This window comes from Eriocheir sinensis, chromosome 30 (genome assembly GCF_024679095.1).
Source record: "Eriocheir sinensis breed Jianghai 21 chromosome 30, ASM2467909v1, whole genome shotgun sequence".
NCBI lineage: Eukaryota > Metazoa > Arthropoda > Malacostraca > Decapoda > Varunidae > Eriocheir > Eriocheir sinensis.
In genome coordinates, this window is record NC_066538.1 from 17,269,862 (window position 1) to 17,296,294 (window position 26,433).

The 26,433-nt window shown below is 41.9% G+C and overlaps 3 protein-coding genes across 3 annotated transcripts in view; 1 reads left to right on the forward strand and 2 right to left on the reverse strand.

The window, feature by feature from the left end:
- Positions 1–5,772: 5,772 nt before the first annotated feature.
- On the reverse strand, positions 5,773–7,931 carry LOC127005723 (uncharacterized). Its single transcript, XM_050874838.1, has 3 exons — positions 7,536–7,931; positions 6,951–7,104; positions 5,773–6,372 (listed from the first exon to the last, which is right to left on the reverse strand). The coding sequence occupies exons 1-3, from the start codon at positions 7,726–7,728 to the stop codon at positions 5,964–5,966; spliced, it is 756 nt and encodes a 251-aa protein (XP_050730795.1). The 5' UTR covers positions 7,729–7,931; the 3' UTR covers positions 5,773–5,963.
- A 6,977-nt stretch (positions 7,932–14,908) lies between these two features.
- LOC127005670 (checkpoint protein HUS1-like) lies at positions 14,909–21,029 on the forward strand. Its single transcript, XM_050874756.1, has 6 exons — positions 14,909–15,070; positions 16,113–16,319; positions 16,974–17,086; positions 17,550–17,832; positions 18,944–19,063; positions 19,439–21,029. Exons 1-6 carry the CDS (start codon positions 15,019–15,021, stop codon positions 19,525–19,527), a joined length of 864 nt encoding a protein of 287 aa, XP_050730713.1. The 5' UTR covers positions 14,909–15,018; the 3' UTR covers positions 19,528–21,029.
- The window catches only part of LOC127005343 (uncharacterized), a 135,976-nt gene continuing 129,921 nt past the window's right edge, over positions 20,379–26,433 (reverse strand). The window contains exons 24-25 of the mRNA XM_050874110.1: positions 26,298–26,387; positions 20,379–25,668 (exon numbers count right to left, since the gene is read on the reverse strand). Coding sequence (XP_050730067.1) covers positions 25,495–25,668; positions 26,298–26,387 — 264 coding nt within the window. The 3' untranslated portion in view covers positions 20,379–25,494. The remainder of the gene's footprint in view (positions 25,669–26,297; positions 26,388–26,433) is intronic.

Below are 26,433 nucleotides of genomic sequence, written 5' to 3' on the forward strand. Positions count from 1 at the left end.
TTTTTTTTCGTTCATTAGTAAGTCATCTTTTTAACCTTCTCTCTCTCTCTCTCTCTCTCTCTCTAACAATCAATTAATCAATCAATTAATTTATCTCTCTCTCTATCTATCCATATCTATCCATCCTTAACATTACAAAAAAAAGACCAAAGAAAAATATAAACTTCAAATTCTCTCTCTCTCTCTCTCTCTCTCTCTCTCTCTCTCTCTCTCTCTGTAATCACTCCACGGCTGTTTGCCAATCAAAGGAATCAATGAATTTTAATCAGCTAATCTTCGCCTCAGATTCTTCGGCTCATCTTTTTTATCTCTGGCAAAAGGGAGAAAGAAAGAAGAGAAAGGGAGGAGGGGAGGAGGAGGAGGAGGAGGAGGAGGGAGGAAGGGAGTTACGGGTACGGGAGGGAGGGAAGGGGGAAGGAGGAGAGAGGGAAAGGGAGGGGAGGAGGAGGAGGAGGAGGAGGAGGAGGAGGAGGTAGTATTTAGCATATATCGGAAGAGAGAAAGTTGAAATTGATAAGCTCTCTCTCTCTCTCTCTCTCTCTCTCTCTCTCTCTCTCTGATGTTCTTGATTAATTATAGAATCGGTGGTGTGTGTGTGTGTGTGTGTGTGTGTGTGTGTGTGTGTGTGTGTGTGTGTGAGAGAGAGAGAGAGAGAGAGAGAGAGAGAGAGAGAGAGTAAGAGAAAGAAAGAAAGAAAGAAAGATAGATAGATAGATAGTTGATAGATATAGATAGATAGATAGATAGACAGATAGACAGACAGACAGACGCAAACGAATAGAGTGAATAGGAGTAGAGAATGCAAATATAATCACACACACACACACACACACACACACACACACACACACACACACACACACACACACACACACGCGCGCACACTTTTAATCACGACAATCACCGCGCCCTCGGCTTTGCAAGATATTAATGAAAAAAAAAACGGCAGCAACGAAATGAAAGGAGAAAAAAAACATATATTCATTCAAAAAAACATGAAATCACCACCGAAAAAAAATCATAAAACATCTGAACTCTGATATGAAAGACGGAACGATATGAATTAGAGATAAAAGGATAAAAAGAATCGTTTTGAAATATATAAATCACATTAATCTAAAAATACTGACATAATACTTTGATCTAAAAACAAACATTTCTATCTAAGGAGAAAAAAAAACTCAATGAACGTGTAATACCAAACGGAGGAGATTAATACAACTTTTAAATAACTTATACAAGAACTTATACATCTACAACAACTTATACAGCATTTCATATATCAATCATTTATACAACTAATGAAGACAAAAAAAGTGAACATAAAAATGAAGATAAAAAATGAAGACAAAAAAATTAAAACAAAAAAAATAAGACAAAAATTAAGACAAAAAATGAAGACAAAAAAATGAAGACAAAAAAATGAAGACAAAAAAAAAAGAGACAAAAAATTATGACAAAAAAAACGACAAAAAATGAAGAAAAAAAATGAAGACAAAAATTAAGACAAAAATGGAAACAAAAAAATGAAGACAAGAAAATGAAAACAAAAAAATCAGACAAAAAAATGAAGACAAAAAAATTAAGACAAATAAACGAAAAAAGAAAATAATCAAAAAATGAAGACAAAGATAACCTAAAAATAAACAATGCACAAAAAACACACAACATTAATACGATACAATGAAAGAAACCCAAACAAAAAACCAATGCGAACAGGAGGCGAACCGCATATTGCAATGAATGATATGAGAGGTCAGGGGTCATACTCAATCAGCCCTGGGGGGAAGGGGGGAGTGGGGAGGGGGAAAGAGGGGGTCAGCGTTGGGGTGGTGTGTGGTGTCTGTCCGCTTTATAATGTATGATGAGTGATGGGTTATGAATGAGGTCATGAGTAGGGAAGGGGAGGGAAGGGGAGGGAAGGAAGGGAAGGGGAAGGAGGGAAGGGAAAAAGAGAAGAGATGATGATGAGGGGATTGGGAGTGGAAAGATAGAGAAGATAGGGGAAGGGAGAGACAGAAAAGAGATGGAATGGGAGTGGAAGGAAAGGGAAAAGATAAGAAGAGAAGGGGAAAGAAGGGAGAGTTGAAGGAAAGGGGAAGGAAGGGGAATGGAGGGAAGGGAAGAGATAAGAAGGGGAAAGAAGGGAGAGTTGAAGGGAAGGGGAAGGAAGGGGAATGGAAGGAAGGGAAAAAAAGAAAGGAGAGAGAAAGAAGGGAGAGTTGAAGGGAAGGGGAAGGAAGGGGAATGGAAGGAAGGGAAAAAAAGAAAGGAGAGAGAAAGAAGGGAGAGTTGAAGGGAAGGGTAGGGGAAGGAAGGGGAATGGAAGGAAGGGAGAGAAAGAAAGGAGAGAGAAAGAAGGGAGAGTTGAAGGGAAGGGAAGGGTAAGGAAGGGGAATGGAAGAAAGGGAGAGAAAGAAAGGAGAGAGAAAGAAGGGAGCGTTGAAGGGAAGGGAAGGGGAAGGAAGGGAAATGGAAGGAAGGGAAAGGGACAAAAAGAAGAGAAATTAGGAGGGGTAGGAGAAAGGAGAAGGAAGGGGAGAGAAGGGAAGAGTGGAAGGATGGGAGGGGAAGGGATAAGAAGAGAAGGGAAATGACGGGGAAAGAAGGAAGAGTTGAAGGGAAGGGAAGGGGAATGGAAGGAAGAGAAAGGGATAACAAGGAGAAATTAGGAAGAATAGGAGAAAGTAGAAAGGGAGAGAAGGGAAGAGGGGGAGGGAGGGGATAAGAGAGAGAAATTAGATCTTCTCCTTCCTTCCTTTTTTTCTTTTTTTATTCCTCCTCTTCTATTCCTCATCTTTCTTAATCTTTCCACTTGTCAATTTTTCCCTTTCCTTCCCTTTTTCTCTCTCTTTCTCCTCCTCTTCTATTCCCCATCTTTCTTCATCTTCCCTTTTCTGTTAATCTTTTCCTTTCCTTACCTTTTTCTTTTTTTCCTCCTCTTCTGTTCCTCATCTTTCATCTTTTCACTTGTCAATCTTTCCCTTTCCTTCCCTTTTTCTCTTTCTTCCTCCTCCTCTTCCATTCCTCATTTTTCAACCCTTCCTTCTTCTGTTAATCTTTTCCTTTCCATCCCTTTTCTTTTTTTTCTCTTCTATTCCTCATATTTCTTCATTTTTTCACTTGTCAATCTTTCCCTTTCCTTCCCGTTTTCTCTCTCTTCCTCCTTCTCTACCATTCCATATTTTTCAACCCTTCCATTTTTTACTTTTTATTTCTTCCAATTTCACTGTCCCTTCTCTTCCATCCTTTTGCTTCCTTCTTTTCTCTCTTGCTTTTCTTCTATTCCTCATCCTTCCTCTTCTCCCAATTCATCCATTTCCTTTCCTTCCCTTCAATTATTTTTACACTTTCTCTTCCATTCCTAATCTCTCCCATCCTTATTTTCCCTTCTCTTTCATTCCCTTCCCTTCCCTTTCTTTCCCTTCACCCCTTCCTGCTCCCCCCCTCATCATCACCACCACCACCTCCACCACCATCACCAGCAGTACAATACAAAAAAAAAGTGTTGCCAATATTTCAAGCCCATGAGTGGTGTCAATGTTACCACCACCCCCTAACCCTCTCCACCCTCCCCACCCTTCCCCCCCTGTCCCATTATGTGCCAGGCAATGGATAATCAGTAATGGTAATGACGACTCGCGCATCCATTATGGCATGAATGGGGGGAAGGGGAGGAGGAGGAGGAGGAGGAGGGGAAACAGAAGGGAAGATGAATATATGAATGAAGGGAAAGAGAGCGTCAGGCTGTGCTTCATTATGGGAAATAGATAGATAGATAGATATAGATAGATAGATAGATAGAGATAGATAGATAGACAGATAAGGCCATGAAGATACAGACACACCTACAATTCATAAACACACACACACACACACACACACACACACACACACACACACACACACACACACACATGTTTTATGGACCCCAAATACCTGTACATCATTGGCCCCAGCGCGAGGTGACTCACTAACTGATTTACCTGAGCGATGGTGGTGGTGGTGGTGGTGGTGGTGCTGCTGCTGGTAGTAGTAGTAGTAGTTGTAGTAGTAGTAGTAGTAGTAGTGCGGGGGGTTAATGATAGTAGTAGTAGTAGTAGTAGTAGTAGTAGTAGTAGTAGTAGTAGTAGTAGTAGTAGTAGTAACACAAGAAAAAGAAAAAGAAAATGAGGAAGAGAATGAAGTAGTAGTAGTAGTAGTAGTAGTAGTAGTAGTAGTAGTAGTAGTAACACAAGAAAAAGAAGAAAATGAGGAAGAGAATGAAGAAGAAAATGAAGAAGAAAAAGAAGAAAAAGAAGTAGTAGTAGTAGTAGTAGTAGTAGTAGTACCTCAACTTTTTAATCTCATATCTCCTCCTCCTCCTCCTCTTCCTCCTCCTCCTCCTCTTCCTCTTCCTATTATCTTTTTACCCATCATCATCATAATCCATCCCTCCCTAACTACTTCTCTACCTTCACCCTTCCCTCCCTCCCTCCTCCTCCTCCTCCTCCTCTCCTTTAATTAAGCGGAATATTTCATTGGAGAGCAGGGCCGAGATCCGCCGACGGGCCGAACCGGAGCTCTTCACTTCGCCCGCTGTTTGAATTCCGCCGAAATGTTAGGGGATCGCCGAATGCCTCTATGCCCCCCCTCCCCCCCTCGCCCCGGATGTAGTGGTAGGTGGGAGGGAGAGGGGTGGTGGTGGTGGTGGTAGTAGTAGCAGTAACAACAATAAAAATAATGATTATAACAACAATAACCTACGTCCACCACCATCATCATCATCACCATCACCACCGCCGCCACCAACAACAACAACCTATCTACTATCCCCAACACACAGCAAACCTAAACAGTTCAGTTCTATCGAGATGCTAAAATATGTGCAGAGGAGGATGACGAAAATGATTCAAGGGTTGAGAAACTTGCCCTGTGAATATACTCAAACATTTAAACCTGCATCCTCTAGAAGGGCGAAGGGTGCGAGGATACTTGATCGAAATCTATAAATTGATGAAGAGCTTTAATAAGGGGGATGTTAATAAGGCTCTGGTGGTGTAAGAGAGGCGGGCGGGACACGTAGCTTTATAACTTCAGATTCAATAAAGACATAGGCAAGAACTGGTTCACCAATAGTGGTGGATGAGTAGAACTACCTTGACTGTCATGTTGTGAGTGCCAATACTAACAAAGTGGTGGGTCAGTGGAACAGGCTTGGTAGTCATGTTGTGAGTGTCAATGCGACAGTCAATAAAGATTAGATACATTAAGGAGTAGTGAGATTAGGTGGGGTTAGCTTTATAGGAGCTGCCTCGTACAGACCTACCGGCCTCTTGCAGACTCATTAGGTCCAATTTACACCGGAGCGATGCTACAGTAAACACGCTAAGTCGTAAATACACGCTCATAATGCGTGCTACGCGTTTTCACCCTGAAAGCGATGCCAGCTAAGCTACGTTGCAGATGTTTCGAGAGTCACGTCACTCAAGTTACATCAGTGCAGCCAGGGGAGACAGTACTCCGAGGTTCTCGGAGGAGGAGGAGGAGGAGGAGCTAATACTGGGTACACCATACAAATGTGAACAGACCAAAGTTGGACGAATGCCGTCATCTTATTTAAAAACTTTAAAGGGATGAGGGAAAGTTTAGACTATAATATTAGAATGTCTCCCACTCAGTTCAAGGACATTTCATCAATTATTGAGCAAGACATTAAAACAATAAACTACAGGAAGTTCATAAGTGCGAAGGAGAGACTGGCCATTACTTTAAGGTAAATTAAAAATATATTGTACTTGTAATTAAGAATATTTATTCATAAGATTTTACAGGTTACAATGTATATCCATGTTACTCAAGTATTGCTGCGGTTGTTTGAGATGCAGTGGAGGGCGTGCACTGTGCTGGGGAAGATGTGTAAGGTAGTGTGTAGGGATGGAGGTTGTACTGTGCTGGTGATGGTGTGCAAGGTGCTGGGAATCTTACGGAGCCATTTCCATGTCTTCCTCTTCTGCCTGCATCATGATTTCTAGGAAGTCTTTCTTCACCTTGTTTTGCATCCTGCGAGACAGTTTCCTCGTTGACTTGCATAAACTGATGAAGAAGTGGTCTAAGTCATCTTTCTGTGGAGCGCCTTCTTCTTTCTCCTGCATGTAAATGACGACCTTGCCCACATCAATGGGGGGAGACAACTTGCGTTTAACTTTCGGAGTTCGCCATTCATCATCTTCGTTAGAGGTGAAGGAAGCAGCAGACAACGGGTCTTGTAGGTCAGTTTGTAAGTGTGTAGGTGCGTTACCTTCTTCAGACAATGGGTCATGCACTTCAGTTTTTATGTGTATAGTCGTTTCGTCTTCAACACCATCATCTTGTATGTCCTCGATGGTTGTGCTGGTAATAAAGAGAGATTTAATCACGATCAGACCTATACTTGCTAACTGAAGATAGAGATAGATAGATAGATAGATAGATACTGATATATTCATGACGTTTACTGGTAATGTAAAGAATATCATTCAAATGGATCGACTGTTTAATCGCAAAAAGAAACTGGGTACTCTTACACTCAGTGTTATGAAATTTATTGTAATGTAACATAGTCTTAAATATCATGATAATATACGTAAATAATGTATGAAGTGAAAATAGGTAAGTGTTATCCCAGGTGCACAAAGGTGAATGTTTGCAACTATGAATTTGTTTTAGTCAGCCCACCCTCCGCGCCCGGCGGCGGCAGAGCACCTGCAGTGCTGCGCCAGGGGTAACTACAACAATGCTACAACGCCATACGATTGTACCCATTTTGTGGAGGACTGTGGCACTGTGTAACAATTATTCAGCTTACGTTCGTCTCAGACCAAAGTTTATTGGCATAATAAATATAACTGACATTAATACACATTATTACAATGGGGTTTTTTTTATTTTTTTATTTAACCGAGTTTGAGAGCATCGTGAAGTGTACTTACTCTTTTGAGCTCATAAATGGAATTAGAAACTCCATTTGCTTCTCATAGCGCCAGCCTTTGCGATTCTTGGCCGCCAGACCGTTCGCCTTCCTGCGGGCCAGGGCCTGACGGAAGCAGTCTCGCAGCTTCTTCCACTCACGTTTGATGTCTTTAGCTGAAAATAAAAACAAAAATAATAAACTAAATAAGAATAACGATGTCTAGCATGAACAAACTAATAACTGCAAACTGAATATATTATAACATGCTACACATGCGATGCGATGCGATGCTTTAAGGGAAAACATGAGCCTCGATCGCTCTCTCTATGCCCAAGCTAGATGTCAACAAATGATCCATTATTGAAGAGGACTCTAGACTGAAATGAGACTTAAGCTTCCTGACTGTATCCGAGAGAGAGAGAGAGAGAGAGAGAGAGAGAGAGAGAGAGAGAGAGAGAAATTTGAAATTTTCTATCCCTTTAGCTCTCCACTGCTATATGTGAATATACTTTATGCACATATATGCATTTCTCCATAACTTATCACAGGCTATGTATTTGCATCATTTGTATCAGTCAGAAAATCAAATCAAAGAAATACTTACATTCCCAGCCAAGGTTCTTGGCGATCTCCTCCCAGCAGCTGTCCTTCCAGTACATGTCCCTGTAGCCTTCCAGGGCCGTGTTGTACAGGCACGGGTATTTCCGGACCTCCAGTATCAGCTGTTCCATGGCTGCCGGGGAGGGGGAGCCTGTCCTTGAAATTGCCTCGCCCGACGGAACCTCACCCACCTGCATAAGCGCGTTGCAAACTGATGGCAACTACTCAGTGTCAGGGCTCCCCCCAAAATGGTTTACTGCGCATGCGTGAGCTGTGCTATGGTTGCTATGCCGAGAATAAATCGTTGAAGCGGAGCCAGCAGCATCGCAGGCGTGGTGGCACGTGCAGCTTCACATCCGGCGTGAACAGCCTCAGTGAAGACAACAGACGCGATTGAAAGATAACTTGCAGCTTATAACTGAACGGCAGACAGGGAAGCAGGACCGTGGGAAGGGCAGGCAGGCAGAGGAAGGCAAGCAAGTGGGCGTCGAGCGGGAAGGAAAGGAGGCGGGGGGAGGGAGGGAGAGAGAGATTGGGCCAGGCGAGGAGGGAATCCGCAATACTTTAACAACAAGATTTCCTGATAACATGTTTCCGCGCGGTGCATTACGTTAGCCAGGCCAGGGAGTGTGATCGAAGCGCTAAACTCCTTATCCCTACTGTCACCTGGCGGAGTGTGGGCGTGTTAGATTACCAGGTAAAGAACATAATTATATACATTACACACTTAATACTTAGAGATATAACCGACACACTTTCAGATTTACATACAAAAACAAACATATATACATGCACACATACAGAGAGAGAGAGAGAGAGAGAGAGAGAGAGAGAGAGAGAGAGAGAGAGAGAGAGAGAGAGATACTTAATTTACTGCTTGATAGACTGCATGAAGGAAAACGTGACACACACACACACACACACACACACACACACACACACACACACACACACACACACACACACACTGCATATAAATCGCACATCTTCTGCAGGAATTATCGTCATATTTCATTGTAGCCCTCACTCATGACGCCATTGAGGGGAGAGAGAGAGAGAGAGAGAGAGAGAGAGAGAGAGAGAGAGAGAGAGAGGCACCCATAAACAAATGCACCTGCTTCTGCTTATCATATACTCTCTCTCTCTCTCTCGTTATATCATCTAAAACAACTAAAATCACTATTGTCTTTATCTTCATTATCATCACTTTTTATCTTTTTTTTCCTGCTTTTCATCCTTTTTTCTTTGTTTCTTATCTTTCTCCTCCTCCTCCTCCTCCTCCTGTTTATCAGCATTCACTTCTTATCATCCTTTTCATTATCATGCTCATTTTCCCTTTCCTTTCCTTTCCCTTTCCTTCCCAACTCACCCTTTCCTTTCCTAACTTACCACTTCCTTTCCTTTCCTTTCCCTTCCCTCTCTCTCCCATCTCCCCTCTCCCCTTCCCTTCCCTTTCTCTCCTTCCCTCACCATCTTTTCTTCCTCCCCACCACCACCCAATAACCTCCCTAATAATAAAAAGAAAACACAGCCCACATGTTTTTCCCTTCTCATATATCAACACACTCCCTAATTAATCACAAACAAACAGACACATTTTTCGGGTCTATTAATGCGGGAATAAGACCACAGGATCGAGAGGGTTGGGGTTCATGATGGAAGGGTGACGAAATGATGATGATGATGATGATGATGGGGAGGGGGAAGGAAAGATGATGAGGTGAAGAATGGGAAGGAATGAGACGGGAAAGGAAGGGAAGGGAAGGGAAGGGAAGGGAAGGGAAGGAAAGGGAAGGAATGGGATGGGACAGGAAAGGCGGGGAAGGGAAGGGAAGGGAAGGGAAGGGAAGGAAAGGGAAGGGCGGGGAAGGGGAAGGGAAGGGAAGGGAAGAGATTCGAAGTGAACGGAAGGGAAAGGAGGGGAAGGGAAGGGGAAGGAAATGGATGGAATGGGATGGGACAGGAAGGGAAGGGAAGGGAAGGGGAAGGAAATAGATGGGATGGGATGGGATGGGACAGGAAGGGAAGGGAAGGGAAGGGAAAAGGAATGAAAAAGGAAAAATAGGAAAAGAAAAGGAATGGAATAAACAGAAAAGATAGTGAGAGGAAAGGCATTAATGGAACAAGGAGAAAAGGAAAAGAAGGAAAGAAAAAGAAAGGAAAAATGAAACGGCAGAAAAAGGAGAAAAAGGAAAAGAAGGGGGAGGAGAAATAAAAAAAAAGAGGAGAGGGAATGGAAGGGAAGGGGATGGGAAAGAAGATATAAACTAAGAGATGATTAGAAGGAAGAAACGGGACGGAGGGGAAGAAGAGGAGGAGGAGGAGGAAAGGGGAAGAGGAAGGAAGGAAAGGAAGAAAGAATGGAAGATATGTGAGAGGCAGAGCGGTATGCGTGGAAGGGGCTGAGAGAGAGAGAGAGAGAGAGAGAGAGAGAGAGAGAGAGAGAGAGAGAGAGAGAGAGAGAGAGAGAGAGAGAGAGAGAGAGAGAGAGAGAGAGAGAGAGAGAGAGAGAGAGAGAGAGAGAGAGAATAAACAAGTAAATACACGAATGTACACAGAAAAGAAAGAAAAAAATTAAATGGAAGAGAGAGAGAGAGAGAGAGAGAGAGAGAGAGAGAGAGAGAGAGAGAGAGAGAGAGAGAGAGAGAGAGAGAGAGAGAGATGGCAGGATGTAACATGCGTCATTGTGATGGTAATGAGCGAATAACGAGAGAGAGAGAGAGAGAGAGAGAGAGAGAGAGAGAGAGAGAGAGAGAGAGAGAGAGAGAGAGAGAGAGATTTGTTTTATGTAGCTATACTTTTCCATGTCCATCAGTTTCTATTTCCTATATTGTCATTTTTTTGATATTTACAAGATCATATTTTTTTGTAACTTTTCTATAATATTCTTTAACATTTTTTTTCACTCTTCATAGCTAACATTCTTTTCCAATAACATTCAAAAACATACCTTCAGTTTTTTCTCTATCACTCTTTTTTTTCTATATCATGACATTAAGACATTCTATAACACATTTCAAAGACTGTCAATAACATTTGCAGACTTTCTAAATAATATCTTAACTAACTATATCTATACAGTACATAACATTTTTTAAGGCTTTCTATAATAGATAGATATCTTTGAAAATCATCTCCTATACTAACATAATTTTCAAGACATCACAAATTGCTTGATATTAATTTCCCTTGTTTTCCCTTCCTTCAAGTTCATTATATCAACACTTAATCACTAAAGTACCTATGTTTATTGATCAACAGTAAAACCAGAAAATCAATAAACTGCTATAGTCAAAATTCATTGAGAAAGGAGGAGGAGGAGGAGGAGGGGATGAGTAATTTTTGTGTTATAAATTAGAACTAAAATAACAAAACAAACAAAGAATCAATTACTCAACCAAAACTCAGTAATAGTCTAAGGAGGAAGGAGGAAAAGGCAGAGGAGAGGGATAAAAATGAGTATATAATTTTACAGTTTATGGTAAATGCTAAAACAATGTATTCAGCAAATTCCCCCTATTCAGTTTGTCAGTAGGAAGTAATAAATTGAAGTCAATCTGTTTTGCAAAGTTCCCAGTGTTCAGTAATAAACCAGGGAAAATTATCATCAGTGAGTCCCACCTTACCTTACCTAATATATAATCAAGGCAAGAAGGGGAGAGTGAGAAAGTGAGGGGAAGAGGGGGTTAGCAGGCTAGGAATGGGTGTCCAGAGAGGGGGCAAGAAGAGAGCAATCACCCCCCTTAGAAACCTGTCATACTCCTGTTCGCACTTTTGTTTGCAAGTTACCGGTATGACAGAATTAAAAGTTTTAAAAGCCCTAAGAGGACACCTGGTGCTGCAGTTATTGGGAAACTGTGTGTGTGCCATTGCTTTGTGGTTCCCCAAGGAAGATGTGAATTTTTATGTGTATTATGTAAAGGATATTGGCTTTGCCCACCCTCGAAAAAATTGCTGCGGACGTCCCTGAGACTACGCAACCATTCAAAGGGTTAGGTTACATACTATTTAGGTGACGTCCATATTATTAACTTGTCAAGCGTCACCTAGACATGAGACCCGGAAGAGGTGAAAAAATAAGATTAGTATTACGACGTTTCCCGGGATCACTTCAGTAAATTCCCAATAACACCAAAATAAAGACACAGACACTACACCCATTACCTCTCATGAACCCTCCACATCCTAATGTCTCCCTACAATAAACCCCACTGAGACATGAGGTCAGGAAGAGGTAAAAAGAAGAAAATAAAACAACCCATGTGAGAATAAAACCCACACTGGCAGAGGAAGATGAATGTTTACCAGATGGTTTATTTAGACACTGTTACCATCTCCAGATAAAAAATAGGGGCAGGTGTAAAAAGTGACAGGTGTTAAAATGAAGTGACAAGTGATAAATGAAAGGGCAGGTGTTAGAATAGTGACAAGCATTAATGAAAATGGAGTGACAGGTGTTAAAATGAAGGCAGGTGAATAGAATTTGGACAGGTTTAAATAATACACATACTAATGGAAGACAGGTGTTAGGGTTGGGGGTAAGGTATTACTATTACTTAGGAAGGGGGAGGAGGGGAGTAAACAAAAAATTAGTGATTTGCTATAAAACAGGTCAGATTAATTTGGAACTTGTCAAAAACTATCAGAAAAAAACTTTCATCACAGGAATTGGGGGATGACCTAAGCCAAAAATTCAATCAAAGGGAAAGGGTAGATGTTTGTTAGTTTATAATAGGGACAGGTTTACAGTAGAAAGGCCTCTTCCCCCACCCCTCTAATCCCCAGGCTGTCAACTGCAGATTAGGGAAGGGAGAGGTGACCTGACCTTCCCATAATGTGACTTTGTGACTTTTGGGGAACAAAGGGGCATCATATGTCCATGCGGTGGGGGTTATGGGTGGCGAGCAAACCGAGCATGCGCAGGTGTGGTATTTTTATTTATAAGCACTTTAAAGAGCATTATGAGGCCGATCTAGAAAACACTGGGGGGCTGTTCTCCCCTAGCCCCCCCCAGAAATTACGGCCCTTATAACAAAACAAATGACGCACACATATATTACGCCACCAGTTCCCTAATACCGTCCACACCCTCATGTCACCCCACAATAAACCCCAATAAGGCACGAGGCCAGGAAGAGGTGAAAACAAACATTACTAAACACCCCGTCACGTCTCAACACGGCGAACACAATACCCCAAAACACTTTAGTAAATCGCCTAACTTTAAAATTAAGACACACGCATTACCCATACCAGCCCACAATAACCTACACACTCTAATATCACCCAATAATAAGCCCCATGAATAAACACGGCCAGGAAGAGATGACAAAAGACAATTATATAACACGTCACCTGTCAACATGGCGGACACAACACCCCAAAACACTTTAGTAAATCGCCTATAACTTTAAAATTAAGTCACACATATTACCCATACCAGTCCACAATAACCTACACACTCTAATATCACCCAATAATAAGCCCCATGAATAAACACGGCCAGGAAGAGATGACAAAAGACAATTATATAACACGTCACCTGTCAACATGGCGGACACAACACCCCAAAACACTTCAGTAATTCGCCTATAACTTTAAAATTACGGCACTCACATAACTCATACCAGTCCATAATAACCTTCACACTCTAATATCACCCCATAATAACCCCCATTAATAAACAAGTCCAGGAAGAGGTGATATAAGGCAAAACAAAAATGGTTCACTTGTTACTTTCCAATTCACTTCACCTTACCTTTAATCCTTGTCCTCCTCGACGCCTCCTCAGTCCTCACACGGCACTTAGATCCTCACACGGGTCTTCATAATCACTCAGGTCAAGTTTCACTGTCAAAGGTCAAAGGTTTCGGTCACAAATTTAAATAATGTCAACGTAATAATGTCAGCACGTGGTGCCTAACAGCTGTCAGTGTTGCCAGGTCCAGGGTGACAAATTATCGTACATCCTGCAAAAATATATAAGCCGATTGAAATAAGAATAAGAATACGGTCACTGCAATAATAATACAATACAATACAGCGTAATACTATAATATAATACTATAATACAGTAGCTACAATAATAGCCTACAATACAATGATATAGTAATGCAACAATAGCTATCAAAAGAGAATAATGCTGGATATTGTAACGATGATTCGGTCATTCACGTGGTTCCATTAATCTATCAGCAGAAATAATTGATCTTTCACCAGAATCAATAAATATAATCTGTAGAATCAATCAATTTGTCAACAGAGTCAGCCAGTCTATCAGCAGAATGCATCAATCTATGAGCAGAATTTATTAGTCGCCTATAACTTTATTAATCTATCAGCAGAATCAATGAATCCATCAACAGAATCAATTAATCTATCAGCAGAAGATTATATGCTTGATATGGTAACGTTGCTATATCAAGTCAATCAATCGCGTATTTTCCTTGCAATGGGTAATTTTGCTTTCCTGCCATTTTATAAACCACTATAAATGATTCTGATAAAGATAACAGTAATAATAATGTCGATAGCAATAATAAAGATAAGAACAGAGCTAGAGTAAGTCAGGTATGCAAGAGATTTTCAATAATGGAGGATGTCGTTCGTCTTGAATAGCCTAATATTTTCTTTTCCATTCTTCCTTCCCGAGTCATTATATCCAGAAATAATCACTCCTCGAGCAATCTCTAATTAAAGAGAATAATATTTGCCGGAGGTCTGAGCATAATGGAGATTACTTATAGTGTGTACCGCGGGCAAATATATCCTTCCTTCCGTGAACTCGTTAATCTAATGAGGGAGGAGAGTTTTCAGATCATGGCCTCGGTGTTTTGTTTAATGGAGCGGCTTTTATTAATTAGAAACGATTAAAGTCAATGGATCCTGTCTCGCTACCGTACTGATCGTGAATCGGGTTTTCTGTAAAGGAGCGGCATTTGATTATAGAAACGATTAATAAAGTCACAATAAACTATCAATCAATCAATCAAGTCAATGAGTCGATCTAGCCTCGTCCTTATAGCCACACTTATTTCGATTGTTTGCCTACGTAGCTTACAAGTTTCTCATATATCCATGAAAGTGAGAAACCTTCTGGATATAAACAATACGGAAATACATTTGATTTTCATAATACAGGTATTTCGTTGAACACCACAAGAACGCAGACATGAATTTATCAGGGGTGCCACACTTTTTTTCAGAAATCCCAAAACAAACTTCAAAATACCAAAATATAAATAAAGAAGATAGAAAAATTATTATCATAAGACTTATATAAATTATAACAAAGCCAAAATAGGGTATATCTATCTCTTAAGGTGTCTATTATATGCCTCCCTGACGTCGCCGGGAGTGGCGGCCCTGGCGGCGGTGTCAACAATCCCACGTGATGGGCGGCGGCGCTTCAAGCTGGCCCGCGCATCTTGACACTTTTACTAATTTCTCCACGAACCTGGCGAGCCCCGGGCCGCGGCGAGGCCACCATGAAGTTCTCCGGCACCATGATGGAGCTTATATCCATCAGACAGTTTGCACGTAAGCGCCAGCCGTCAACATGTAGTCTGAGGCCGCCTCAATACTAAAAAAATGACATACACTCACCCAGACGCAGTTTATTCTCCTCTGTGCGATGGTGACATTCGTTTTCTGGGCAAATGCATAGTTTTAAAGTTACACGGTTATTACGGCTCACCTGTGTACCTCACCTGACAACACCTGGCAGGCACAGACACGACCCCCGGCGGACCGACCCACACCCCGCCAGACGAGGAGTGTGTCAGCTGCTCCAAGCACTGAAAAGACTGATCACGTAGCTGCAAAACATGTCCAAGATGTAGATAATCAGAAATTTGTAATCAATGAAAAGTAAACTGTGGGGTGTTTATCCAGAATTACACCAAACAATCCAGTGGTCACAATATCGATATAGCTATTAGGGTGAGGTTATTTAACAAGCATTACTTGGTAAGCAAGGTCAGTGTTGCATAGATTAGCAAACAAATTATGTCAGATGCCAAGAAGATCGGCAACATCCATCAAAAGAGTAACCCATGGCTGCTTAATTATTTAAAAAGGGAAATGTCCTCTGCCCGGTCAGTATAGTATTTATTTGAGTCTGGTTTGGTTCAGTTGTGTCAGGGTAGATTGTTCTTTATTATTGACTGTTATATTACAGTATGTGGTTAGACTAAAATACAAGCAAGGTACATTTTCATATCAGTTTAATCATTGAAACTTTTTGGAAAATCACAAAATTATTACCCAACTGAAAGTAAGGTTGGGAACATGCAGTGTACTTTGCATGGTAGTAGTAGTAGCACAGTAGTCATAGTAGTAGTAGTAGTGGTTGTATATATTTATGTATTTTTTTACTCCATCACAGGAAGCAACTCAAGGGCAACAAAAAGAAAGTCTATAATAAAAGCCCACTAATTGTTGCTCCCACAAAGCAAAAAGTAAAGAGTGGCCAAAAGAGAGGTCAGTTTCAGATGGAGAGATGTCTTGCTACACTTTTCTTGTAGTTGTAGTATTAGTAGACTAATTTAAGGTAAACATTCTCCCTCTCCCCCTGTTCCAGATGTGGTTGGGTCCCTGGCACGGCTGTCCAAGATGTGTGTGGTGCGCATCACACCGACGCACCTCTACTTCATCATCAATGAGCCGGGGGCACTGAACCGTGCACCGGGCCTCTGGGCGGAGCTGGACCAGGGCCACTACTTCACCAACGTGGTCATGGCCGGCGTGTCACAGGAGCACAACGAGATATTCCTAGAGTTTGAGCCGGGTGAGGAGCCATTCCTTTAATTTTCTATTACTTCTGTCTCCTACTGGTCACAACTTATTACTATATTCAAACCATTTCAAGTAGTCCGTTTTGGTGTTCGATTCCACGGGTCCTTTCCTCCCCTCTGCTCTGCCACATGGTCTCTACACCTATCCCTTCCTCTCACACGTTAGCTATAGGTAGCATATGAGAGGGAAAAATAGGTGTTGGAACTGTGTGGCAGAGCAGAGGGGAGGAAAGAACTCACGGAATCGAACGCCAAAACGGACTATTTGAAATGGTTTGTCTACGTATACATCCTGTTCATACAGTTGATCATTGCTCTTTATTGTCTTTATTGAGCTAATACAGCCAGTATTCTAACTACTTAAGCAACTTGTCACTCCTTTTGTTTTACTCTGAATTATGCAGTCACCCCTTCTATTGTGCTTTTTTTTTTTTATTATACAGCAAAGGAAACAGCTCAAGGGCAAATAAAAAAGAAAACAGCTATGAAAAAAAACTGCTCTCCCTTCAATTTTCCTACTGATTACTGAACATTTAGCTATTTCAGTATATTTTATGTCCCCAAGGCTATAAATTACCACAACCTTAAGCCAGTAACTCAGATTAACACGGAGGAGTGATGGACGCTGACCCACCCTCAACTTTCAGATAAGTTGTCAGGCACGCTGAGTTCCCTCAAGTCACACAACACCAGCATACGAACACTCAAGATCAAGCTGGCCAAGAAGCTCTCCCCGTGCCTCACCATAGAGATGCAGTTGGTGAGATTGTGCACTTGTTTTCATGTGTGTGTATGTGCATGAGTATGGGTTGGTGGGTGTGTATATACTGTAACTTTCTGTCTCTGTCTTTCTTTTTCTCTTTTTGTCTCGTCTCATCCTTGCCTCCTGGTCTCCCTTTACCTTCTTCCCTCCCTTTGTTCCCTTTTCCATCAATCTCTTCCCCTCTCTTCCTCCTTTCCCCTTCCCTCCATCTTCTTCAATCATTCAGTCTCACCTCATTCACTCTCACTCACACTTTCTCACTCACTCACCCATTCACTAATTTATCAACTTTCATCTCATCTCCCTCTCCACACCTCTTCACTCCCTCCCCACACATCTTCACTCTCCCTCCTCACACCCCTAAACTCTCCCTCCACACACCCCTTACTTTCTCCTCCCTATACACCCCTTAACTCCCCTCTCCTCACTCCCCCCACCCATTCCTCTTCTCCCCCCACAGCCGTCCTTCTCCGACCATGCCCGTACAGTGGTTCACGACGTTCCAGTGGTGCCACTTCCCAGGCGACAGTGGCACCTTTACCAAGAGCCCGAGATGCCGCACTTCTCCGTCTCCCTCTACCTGCCGCCCCTCAAGAAGCTGCGGCACGTGGTGGAGCGCATGAAGAGCCTCGCCTCGGCCCTCACCCTCTCGGCAAACCGCAAGGGCATGCTGGTCCTCTCGGTGACCTCGGACACGGCCAGCGTCTCAACCTACTTCAGGAATCTTAGCAAGCCAACTTGGGGTGAGGCGAGAGTCATTTTTCTTTCATTTTTTCACTGTTTTTCTTCCCATTTTGCTGGTGTTTCATTGTCTTCTAGTAGCTGTTTATTATTTTCCACTATGTGACATAGAAAAAATTACTTCCATGTGTTGGTTCTTGTTTAAATGTCTATCAGTCAGATTTAGCTTTATAATAATTTAAGGTTGTGGAGGCCATTCTACCTTTTCCTTCTCCCAGTGAACACATAAAGTATGAGATCAAACACCCTCTTTGTACAAGGCTTTACTCAACTCATAACTCAGTGCTCAGTTGTTACATAAAATTCAGTATTCAACTCTAATATAAAACTCACTAACATAACATAGAACTCAATACTCAGCTCAACATGATACTCAATAACATAACATAGAACTCCTGACTCTGACATAATACTCAATTCTCAACTCTAACATAAAACTCTGTACTCAACTCTAACATAAAACTCAATAACATAAAACTCAGTACTCAGCTCATAAAATAAAGATAACATAACATAAAACTCCACTCATACATAAAAATAACATAGCATAATAGCTCTAACATAAAACTTTCTCATGACAATTCTTTTTTTTTTTTCTTTTTCTTTTTTTTCAAACATGATAGCCAGCACCTTATGGTATAAATCAACAAAGAAATACCTCACTTTGTTCTATAGAAAGTCTCATTAGTAAGGAAGCATATTTGAATTTTCTGAGTCAAGACCTATAGTAACTGTTTGGGGTTTTGTTAGATTAAGTTTAGGGTATCTTCAAACACATGATAGCCAGCACCTTACTGTATAAATCAACAAAGAATAACTTCACTTTATTGTATAGAAAGTCTCATTAGTAAGGAAGCATATATGAATTTTCTGAGGCAAGACCTATAACTGTTTTGGGTTTTGTTAGGCTAGATTAGATTAAGTATAGGGTATTTTCAGACACATGATAGCCAGCACCTTATGGTAGAAATCAACAAAGAATGACCTCAGTTTTTTTTGTATATAAGGTCTCATTAGTAAGGAAGCATAGATGAATTTGCTGATAGATAGAAGTTGGTTTAGTGAGTAAGACTCCTTCCTGCCACCCCTCTCTAACACCCCATTGCCCAACAGACCTGGAGGGTGCGCCGACCCAGGGGGACGAGGAGCAGCTGTTCTCGGCCACAGTGGAGATCAAGAAGCTGTCCTCCTTTCTGGCTGGGGAGCAGGTCGGCCCCGCCAAGGTCATATGCAGTGAGTGATTCATGCGTTTTGATTTTGTTTTATTACTTGTTTATTTTGCATGTGTCACTATCATGCATTCATTTTATTTTCTATTTATATACTATTTTGTATCACTATTATCACTCATCTTGTTTATTTTTAATTTATTTACTATTTCGTGTGTCACTGTCATCGCTCATCATCTCACCATCATCGTTACACATGCTCATTATCTCATCACTATCATCATTATTATTGCCCATCTTTCCCATCACCATTAACACCTTTACTATCATTATGTTCCTCCATGATGTAGTGGTTAGCATGCCTAGGCTGGGTTCAAATTCTGCCCAGTCTCTTCAGTGTCATGTTTTCAAGTGTCCTTAAGTCACCTTCTCTCCCCAGACATTGTGGATGAGCGGATGATCCACATGTTCCTGCTGCACGAGGACGTCACGATACAGTACTTCCTGCCAGCCACCCGGACCACCTAGCCCTCAGAGTTTCATCCGTCACATCATCCAACCTGTCATCATCCATTGTTTGTCACTTACCTTGCTGTGTCACCCATTATCATCTACTGTCATTCCTCTTAATCCATGCACACCATCACCCACCTTGATTCACTCACCTTTGATCATCTATTATTTCTTACTTACCTTGCATGATCCTTCCCATGTCACCCTCTGCCAGTCACCCACTTTGTCATCCATCTTGATTTGCACCATCTGTCCATGCATCATCATCAGTCACTATACGTTTTTCATTCATCATCCACCATTATTCACCTTCATAACCAGTCATCATCCACCATTAGTCCCAATCACCATCATCACTATCAGTCACTATACATCTACCATTAGCCACCATCACCATACCTACCATGTCCAAGACTCGTCCTCATCTGTAGAGGAGTCACATATTCATTCAGAGGCGTTGTTCAGTATGAGTCTGTTTGTTTCCCATGCATCTTCATCTCCAGCGTGTGCATTCGAGATTAATATAGACTGTAGTAGCTGTTGTAGAGTGGGTGAGTAATGCCTGATTTCTTAACCCGGTAGCTATGGGGGTCATGTTTCTTAAAGGCCCCTCTAAGCGAATTAATGAGAAAAAATCGTCACTCACACAAACCATTTCATAATATATATCAACGCATTTGTGATCAGTTTATGCATCATCTATTTAGGGGGCAAAAATTTGGCCCGTCGCTGGTACACGGTAAGGCCAGAAATTTGGCCTGTTGCTGCTACTGGGTTAAGCATTGTATTAGTATTTAGGAGCATTGTAGCTGGTTTGTCTTTTTTTCCTGATTTTCAAGTTGGTTTTGTTGATTTTTTATTATATATTTTGATGACTGAGTTTGTAACATGTTGACCTGACTCTGTAAATATACAACGCTTCCAACTAACTACACAGCCTGGTGCACAGCTGGTTGCTTGTGAATACAGAACTCACACTCCATCAGTGTCAAGAAGTGTGAATTTCCCTAGTCAGTTCAGATTCCTCCGTTTTGTACTAATTTCCTTAAGTCCAAGTCTGGTAAATCAAGGTGATACTGTAGAACACAGAAAAACACAAACACAACACAACACATGAACACACCTTGCCACCTTCTGGGAAAATTGAAAGCCATCAGTCAGTTAGGATAGATACAGTGTATTATTGACATGTGGATATTATAAAACTTGTATGATGGCTGGTGAAGGAAGCTTGTCCTTGTGTGCCTGTGGCCTCGGAAACTCCTGCCTGCGTGGCGGAGGAAATGTTCTCGGAATGCACTGTTGATAGATATTATCTTGTATGACGACATAAAGATATATTATAAAACATACATAGACCTGACAAAGAGGCCGTCTCTGAACACATTGTATTTACAGTGACGCCACACCGCCATTGTTACCACACAAAACAGCCACTCAGCCAGGCCACCTTTTCCTACACACACACACACACACACACACACACACACAAACACACATACGCAGGGATGAATCAGTTACACATTAAAAATAGATTACAGTTACACATAGAATTATGAATGTTAATTATATCACTTAACTAACACAAATATGGTTTCAGTCAACCATAACTACAAGTTTTTAACTTTAAAAATGCAATTTTTTACTTTGAAAGTTGACAAAGCAACAATGAGTTCACTAGTGTGGTCAGGTCACTGCCTGCACCCCGAGGAACACCTGGCCGGCCACTTCCTTACACGCACCACTCACCTGCCACACCTCCACAAGTATGTACAATTAGTAAAGTGATATTAATTATACACATTAAAATTTCTACTAATTACATTTGACTTAAAATATCAATTACTCTAACCCTGCTCACACACACACACACACACACACACACAGTGGTTAGCACACTTGCCACACAACCAATAGGTCCCAGGTTTGATTCCCAGCGGAGGATGGGTGATCAGTCCTCTTTAATCTTCGCCGCTGTCCACCCAGCATTGGAGGGTGCCGGGGTTCGTGTCCCGCCTCTCGGGTGTGTGTGGGTGTGAGGTGAGGTTCCAGCCATACTCATCATCACTTGAGCTCCAAGCTCATCAGAAAGGGTGCTGGCTGGATCACAAGTCCAGGGTGTGGCCCAACTATGGTGAATGACACATACACACACGCACATGTACACACACACACACACACACACACATACCCAAAAGGAGACAGTTCAAGCCAAAAGATTCATGAATTTAAAGTTAGCTTGATAAACAGAGATTTGGAGACAGGACCTGCAAGTGTAGACCCTGTACACCACAACTAGGTAAATACATGTAAATACACACACACACTCACCAATCATCTACACCACCGTCCTCCCTGTATAATCTTCAACACAGCACACCTCATCTTCTGTTTAAAAGTCTAACACTGTGCTTCTTCCTGTGCGAGTGCCATTGACTGGAGCTTCAAAACATTATATCTTTTACATCACACCCACACCAGTCACTCCTGCCTCTCCTCTTCTGTGTTCCCCTAACAACACACACAACACACTCACTCTTCTTCCTGAGAGAGTGCTGCTACCTTGGGCCCAGAAACCATAAGCTACGTCCATACTGTGTTTGGCCAGCGGCTGGCGGACGAAAGTAAAAAGTTTGTCATCACACATTTGGGCAGCCATGACAGGCCAGTTAGTGGTCACCTTCGCCCCATAGTTGACAAAAATCAACTTCCTGGTGATTTGGTGCCAGTCTCTTCCAGTCTCACCACATTTACCATTCAATCCTTCATTTTCTTTTTCAGTGACACAGCAATCAATATGCTACACAACACTCCTGTCTCCCTTTCCAATGCTGCACCCACCCAGGGCCTGCTGACCACTTAATGACTGCTGTCTGACATGCCCTCCTCATCACCTCAACTTGTCTGTCTGGTGTGGACAATTCCTCCATGCCCAACAGTCTGTGCCTGGTGAGGGAACAGCCAACCAGTCATTGCTTGATAGTGAGCATGTGAGGTCCTGGCTGTACCAATAGATTGGTCCAGTGAGCTCAAGAAAGCTTTTCCTGGAAGGGTACTGACTGGTGATCACAAGTACAGCAGGTGATCAGACCGTGGGTGAATGAAAGACACTGCAGTCATCTGTCAATGTTCTTTTGTTTCACCATAACTGAACACACAGAGGCATTTATGTATGTCCTTCCTCCTCTCTTCTCTGTAGTGCTCACACCGCGGTCGTCTGTGCCTCCGTCCCATTTGTAACACCAACACTGGGCACAGGACACTCACTCTTATCCTGTTTATAAGTTTATCATCACCCCTCTCCTCTGAGGGCCTTCAAGCATGCCCACACCACAGTCCCGTGTGCCTCTGTTCCTTTTGTATCACAACAGAACACCTTTTTTTCCTTCTCTACTTGTTTTTTCTACAAAACACCCACACCACTATATTCTGTGCCACTGTCCCTCAGTACCACCGTCAACAACACACAGAGGGCAAAGTGTTGTAGGCATGGCACAGACACTTATATAAACACAACAAATGCACGAGGACCCTCAGATCCCAAAGCCAAATGCCACGGCCGCCACACTGAGGCCGCTGAGGGTAGACACATATCACAGACAACGGGGGTGGACCTTGACGAGACTGAGGGAAAAGTGTTGGGCACGGCAAGGGTGGGGAGAACAATGAGCTGGGAGATGGGAAGGAAAGGGAGAATTTTGTATATATATTATAGTATGAAATGTAAATTAAACTGGAGATGAAAAGCCTTGGATTTCTACAAAGAGATGAAGCATAATAAAATAAAATCACTAAGGAATACCACCGCCTCCACATCAAGTTAATGGTGCCAGGATTGACGATCGTCAATTTTCCAGAATTACTGAAAATCGCAGGGAATGACTATCACAAATGTTCTTTATTAACTGGCAGCTACATGCTTTGCCCTGATGATGATGTTGATCTCCTCCAACCAATCAGAACCAAGTGCTGAACATGCAGGAGAGATGACCCCAGCCTCTCACTGCCTCCCTCTACTCCACTGCCCTTTTTTCCCCTTTGACCAGCCATCTCTCTGTAACCATTAGGTCTAGAACGTTCTGATTTGAGGTGTGTAAATTTAAGCTCTAAAACTTGAGCATAAAATTTTTTACTTCTGTAAAAACTGGAAAAAAAATGATGTTCTGTGGCCTGTGAGGAATTTGTGAAAACATTGCATACCAGATAGGTTAAAGAGGTGATGCATGTCAGAGAAAGATAAAGATATGATAAATCCAACCTCCAGCTCATGCTCTCTTCCCCTGAACCTCCCTACCTGCCCGCCCTCACCACCTCCTCAGTGTTGGTACATTGTGTGACATTTAATACCTTTGCAAAGACTTAACACTAGAATGAAGAAGAGTCCACCTACACAGCACTACAGATTGGTGAAACACTTACAACAGGGAGAGTGAAAGATTGAGATGATGAGATAAAGTAAAGGTAAAGTTGGGGGCATACGCTGTAGCAGCGCGTGGCCTCGGTGCTCATCTCCGTCACATTGGCCCTTGAGCCTGTGGTGGGAGGGAGCCCATTACCCCGGGACACAGGGCCAGTGTGACATCCGGGTTACCACAGTTTACCTTCCCCAGGTTTCCCCAGGTACCCATTTATCGACCAGCCCGAGAGGGAGGATGAACAGTTGGGTGAGCTGCACGCCGACTGCCCGAGCCGGGATTCGAACCCAGGCCTGCGGAGTAGAAGCCAGGCACGCTGACCACTAGATCATGGAGGCGTGATGAGATACACAGTAGAAAAACAGACAATAAAGGCTGCCAAGTTACAGATTGGTGAAATACATACAACAGAGAGCAAGTGAAAGACAGAGATTATAAGGTACAAGGAACAGAGACAGACACTTAAGAATGCTAAGATAAAAATTACATGAGTTATTGAAACCCTTACATCCAGGCACCTCTGGGTATACATTCTGCTTCAACCACCACCACCACCACCAGGCACTAGTCAGCCTATAATACACAGCACAAAGGGAAATGGAGGTCATCTCATTTAGTAAGTTGGTCTGATACAAAGGGGGAAAGAAGCTCAATTTCAACAGAGCATATTTCCCTTTGCATACTGTCAGACAAAAGTAGGAAAAGATATTCTACACCACTGCTTACTACTACTGTACCTAAGACAAGAGATGGTACAGTACAGAGCATTGCCCAAAATTGTACTTCAAGAAATAAACTCCAATACAATCAACAGACAATTTCTTTACCCCAACAACACCAAGGCTACAGAACTAACTAACCAAGGCCCATATTATCAAACACTTCAAGGCTCACCCCTCACACTGGATAAGGCTTTGGTGGAGGTTGTGTTAGTATTCCCATGGGTAGTGTTATGAGCCTGGTGATAGTGTGACAAGGCTTTGGTGGAGGTTGTGTTAGAATTTCCATGGGTAGTGTTATGGGCCTGGTGATAGCTTGATAAGGCTTTGGTGGAGGTTGTATTAGTAGTATTTCCATGGGTAGTGTTGTGAGTCTGGTGATAGTGTGACAAGGCTTTGTTGGAGGTTGTATTAGTAGTATTTCCATGGGTAGTGTTATGAGCCTGGTGATAGTGTGACAAGGCTTTGGTGGAGGTTGTATTAGTAGTATTTCCATGTGTTATTGTGAGCCTGGTAATAGTTTGACAAGGCTTCTGCACCATGAATGTGAAAAAGACTCATGAAAACCCAGCTAATCTCCTTTGTGGCCTTGGGAAATATTAGTTACATTACACCATTTCCAATATCACCACCATTACCATCCCCATCATCGTTGTTATACACCACCACCATCATCACTACTACTATCATCACCAACACCCCCACTACCGTCACCACCTTCCTCACCTTCAACATTATAACCACCAGTATTATCATAAAAAAATATACGACAAAAAAAGTGTCTGAGAATATGGGTCTTATTTAAATCACTACGCTACACTGCCTTGCCTAACGCTGTGGTGGGTGTGCTAGCGGGTGTGCGCGCTGGGGCTGCTGCGGTGGGAGTTGGCGGTGGTGGTGAGCCCCTCCCCCAGGTCCAGGTTGAGGTGGTTGGTGTCGTCGTCGGGGCTGGCCACCTGCCGTCCCTGCCGCTCCTGCCGGATCTTGCGCATCTCATTCTCGAAGAGCGTCTCCTTCTCAACCTGGGGAGGGAACGAGGGAGAACACCTTCTTGTGCTGCACTACAACAAGATCCTTATTTCTTATATGTAGCTAATTATTTTAATTTATTTTAATTTTGATATTTTTTATAATTTTCAGTCTTGCTTCTTTAATTAATTTGTATCTTTTATTTATTTCTTGTTATTCATTTCTTCATAGTAATTATATTCTGTTATTTAAAAAAAGAAAAATGATTTTTTCAATCTTTTATCTATTTCTATTTTATTTTTGGTTTTATTTTATTACATACGTATATTATATTTTTTTATCTATTTTGATATCAATGCAAGTGCAAGTGCCCTATTCTATCTTTTTATTTATTTTGATTATTTTCAGTTTAATATAAATAAAGTTTCCAGTTAGATATCTGTTTCTTTTGACCCAGCTATTTAATTCTGGCTACCTGCTGTTTCTCAGAGGTTAGATTATTAACATTTATTTCTACTTACTCTATATTGCTATTATTATTATTATTATTATTATTATTATTATTATTATTATTATTATTATTATTATTATTATCATTATCATTATCATTATTATTATTATTATTATTATTATTATCATAATTATTTGTGTGTGTGTGTGTGTGTGTGTGTGTGTGCCTCACCTTCTTCTCCCGCTTCATCTGGTTCCGCACCTCCACGGGTATGTCCGGGATGGCCATGGCTATCGCGCCCGTCAGCAGGAACACCACGTGCTGCGGGGAGTGAGGGCAGACACAGACATTAGAGGTGCCTACAGAA

Excerpts from the sequence above, each read along its gene's own strand:
- LOC127005670 (XM_050874756.1), top strand. The coding sequence starts at position 15,019 with ATGAAGTTCTCCGGCACCATGATGGAGCTTATATCCATCAGACAGTTT. Across the intron at positions 15,071-16,112 it reads ATCCATCAGACAGTTTGCAC|ATGTGGTTGGGTCCCTGGCA; the intron begins GTAAGCGCCAGC and ends CCCCTGTTCCAG. Across the intron at positions 19,064-19,438 it reads CCCCGCCAAGGTCATATGCA|ACATTGTGGATGAGCGGATG; the intron begins GTGAGTGATTCA and ends TTCTCTCCCCAG.
- LOC127005723 (XM_050874838.1), bottom strand. The coding sequence starts at position 7,728 with ATGCAGGTGGGTGAGGTTCCGTCGGGCGAGGCAATTTCAAGGACAGGC. Across the intron at positions 7,105-7,535 it reads CAAGAACCTTGGCTGGGAAT|CTAAAGACATCAAACGTGAG; the intron begins GTAAGTATTTCT and ends TTTTATTTTCAG. Across the intron at positions 6,373-6,950 it reads CCATTTATGAGCTCAAAAGA|CACAACCATCGAGGACATAC; the intron begins GTAAGTACACTT and ends CTTTATTACCAG.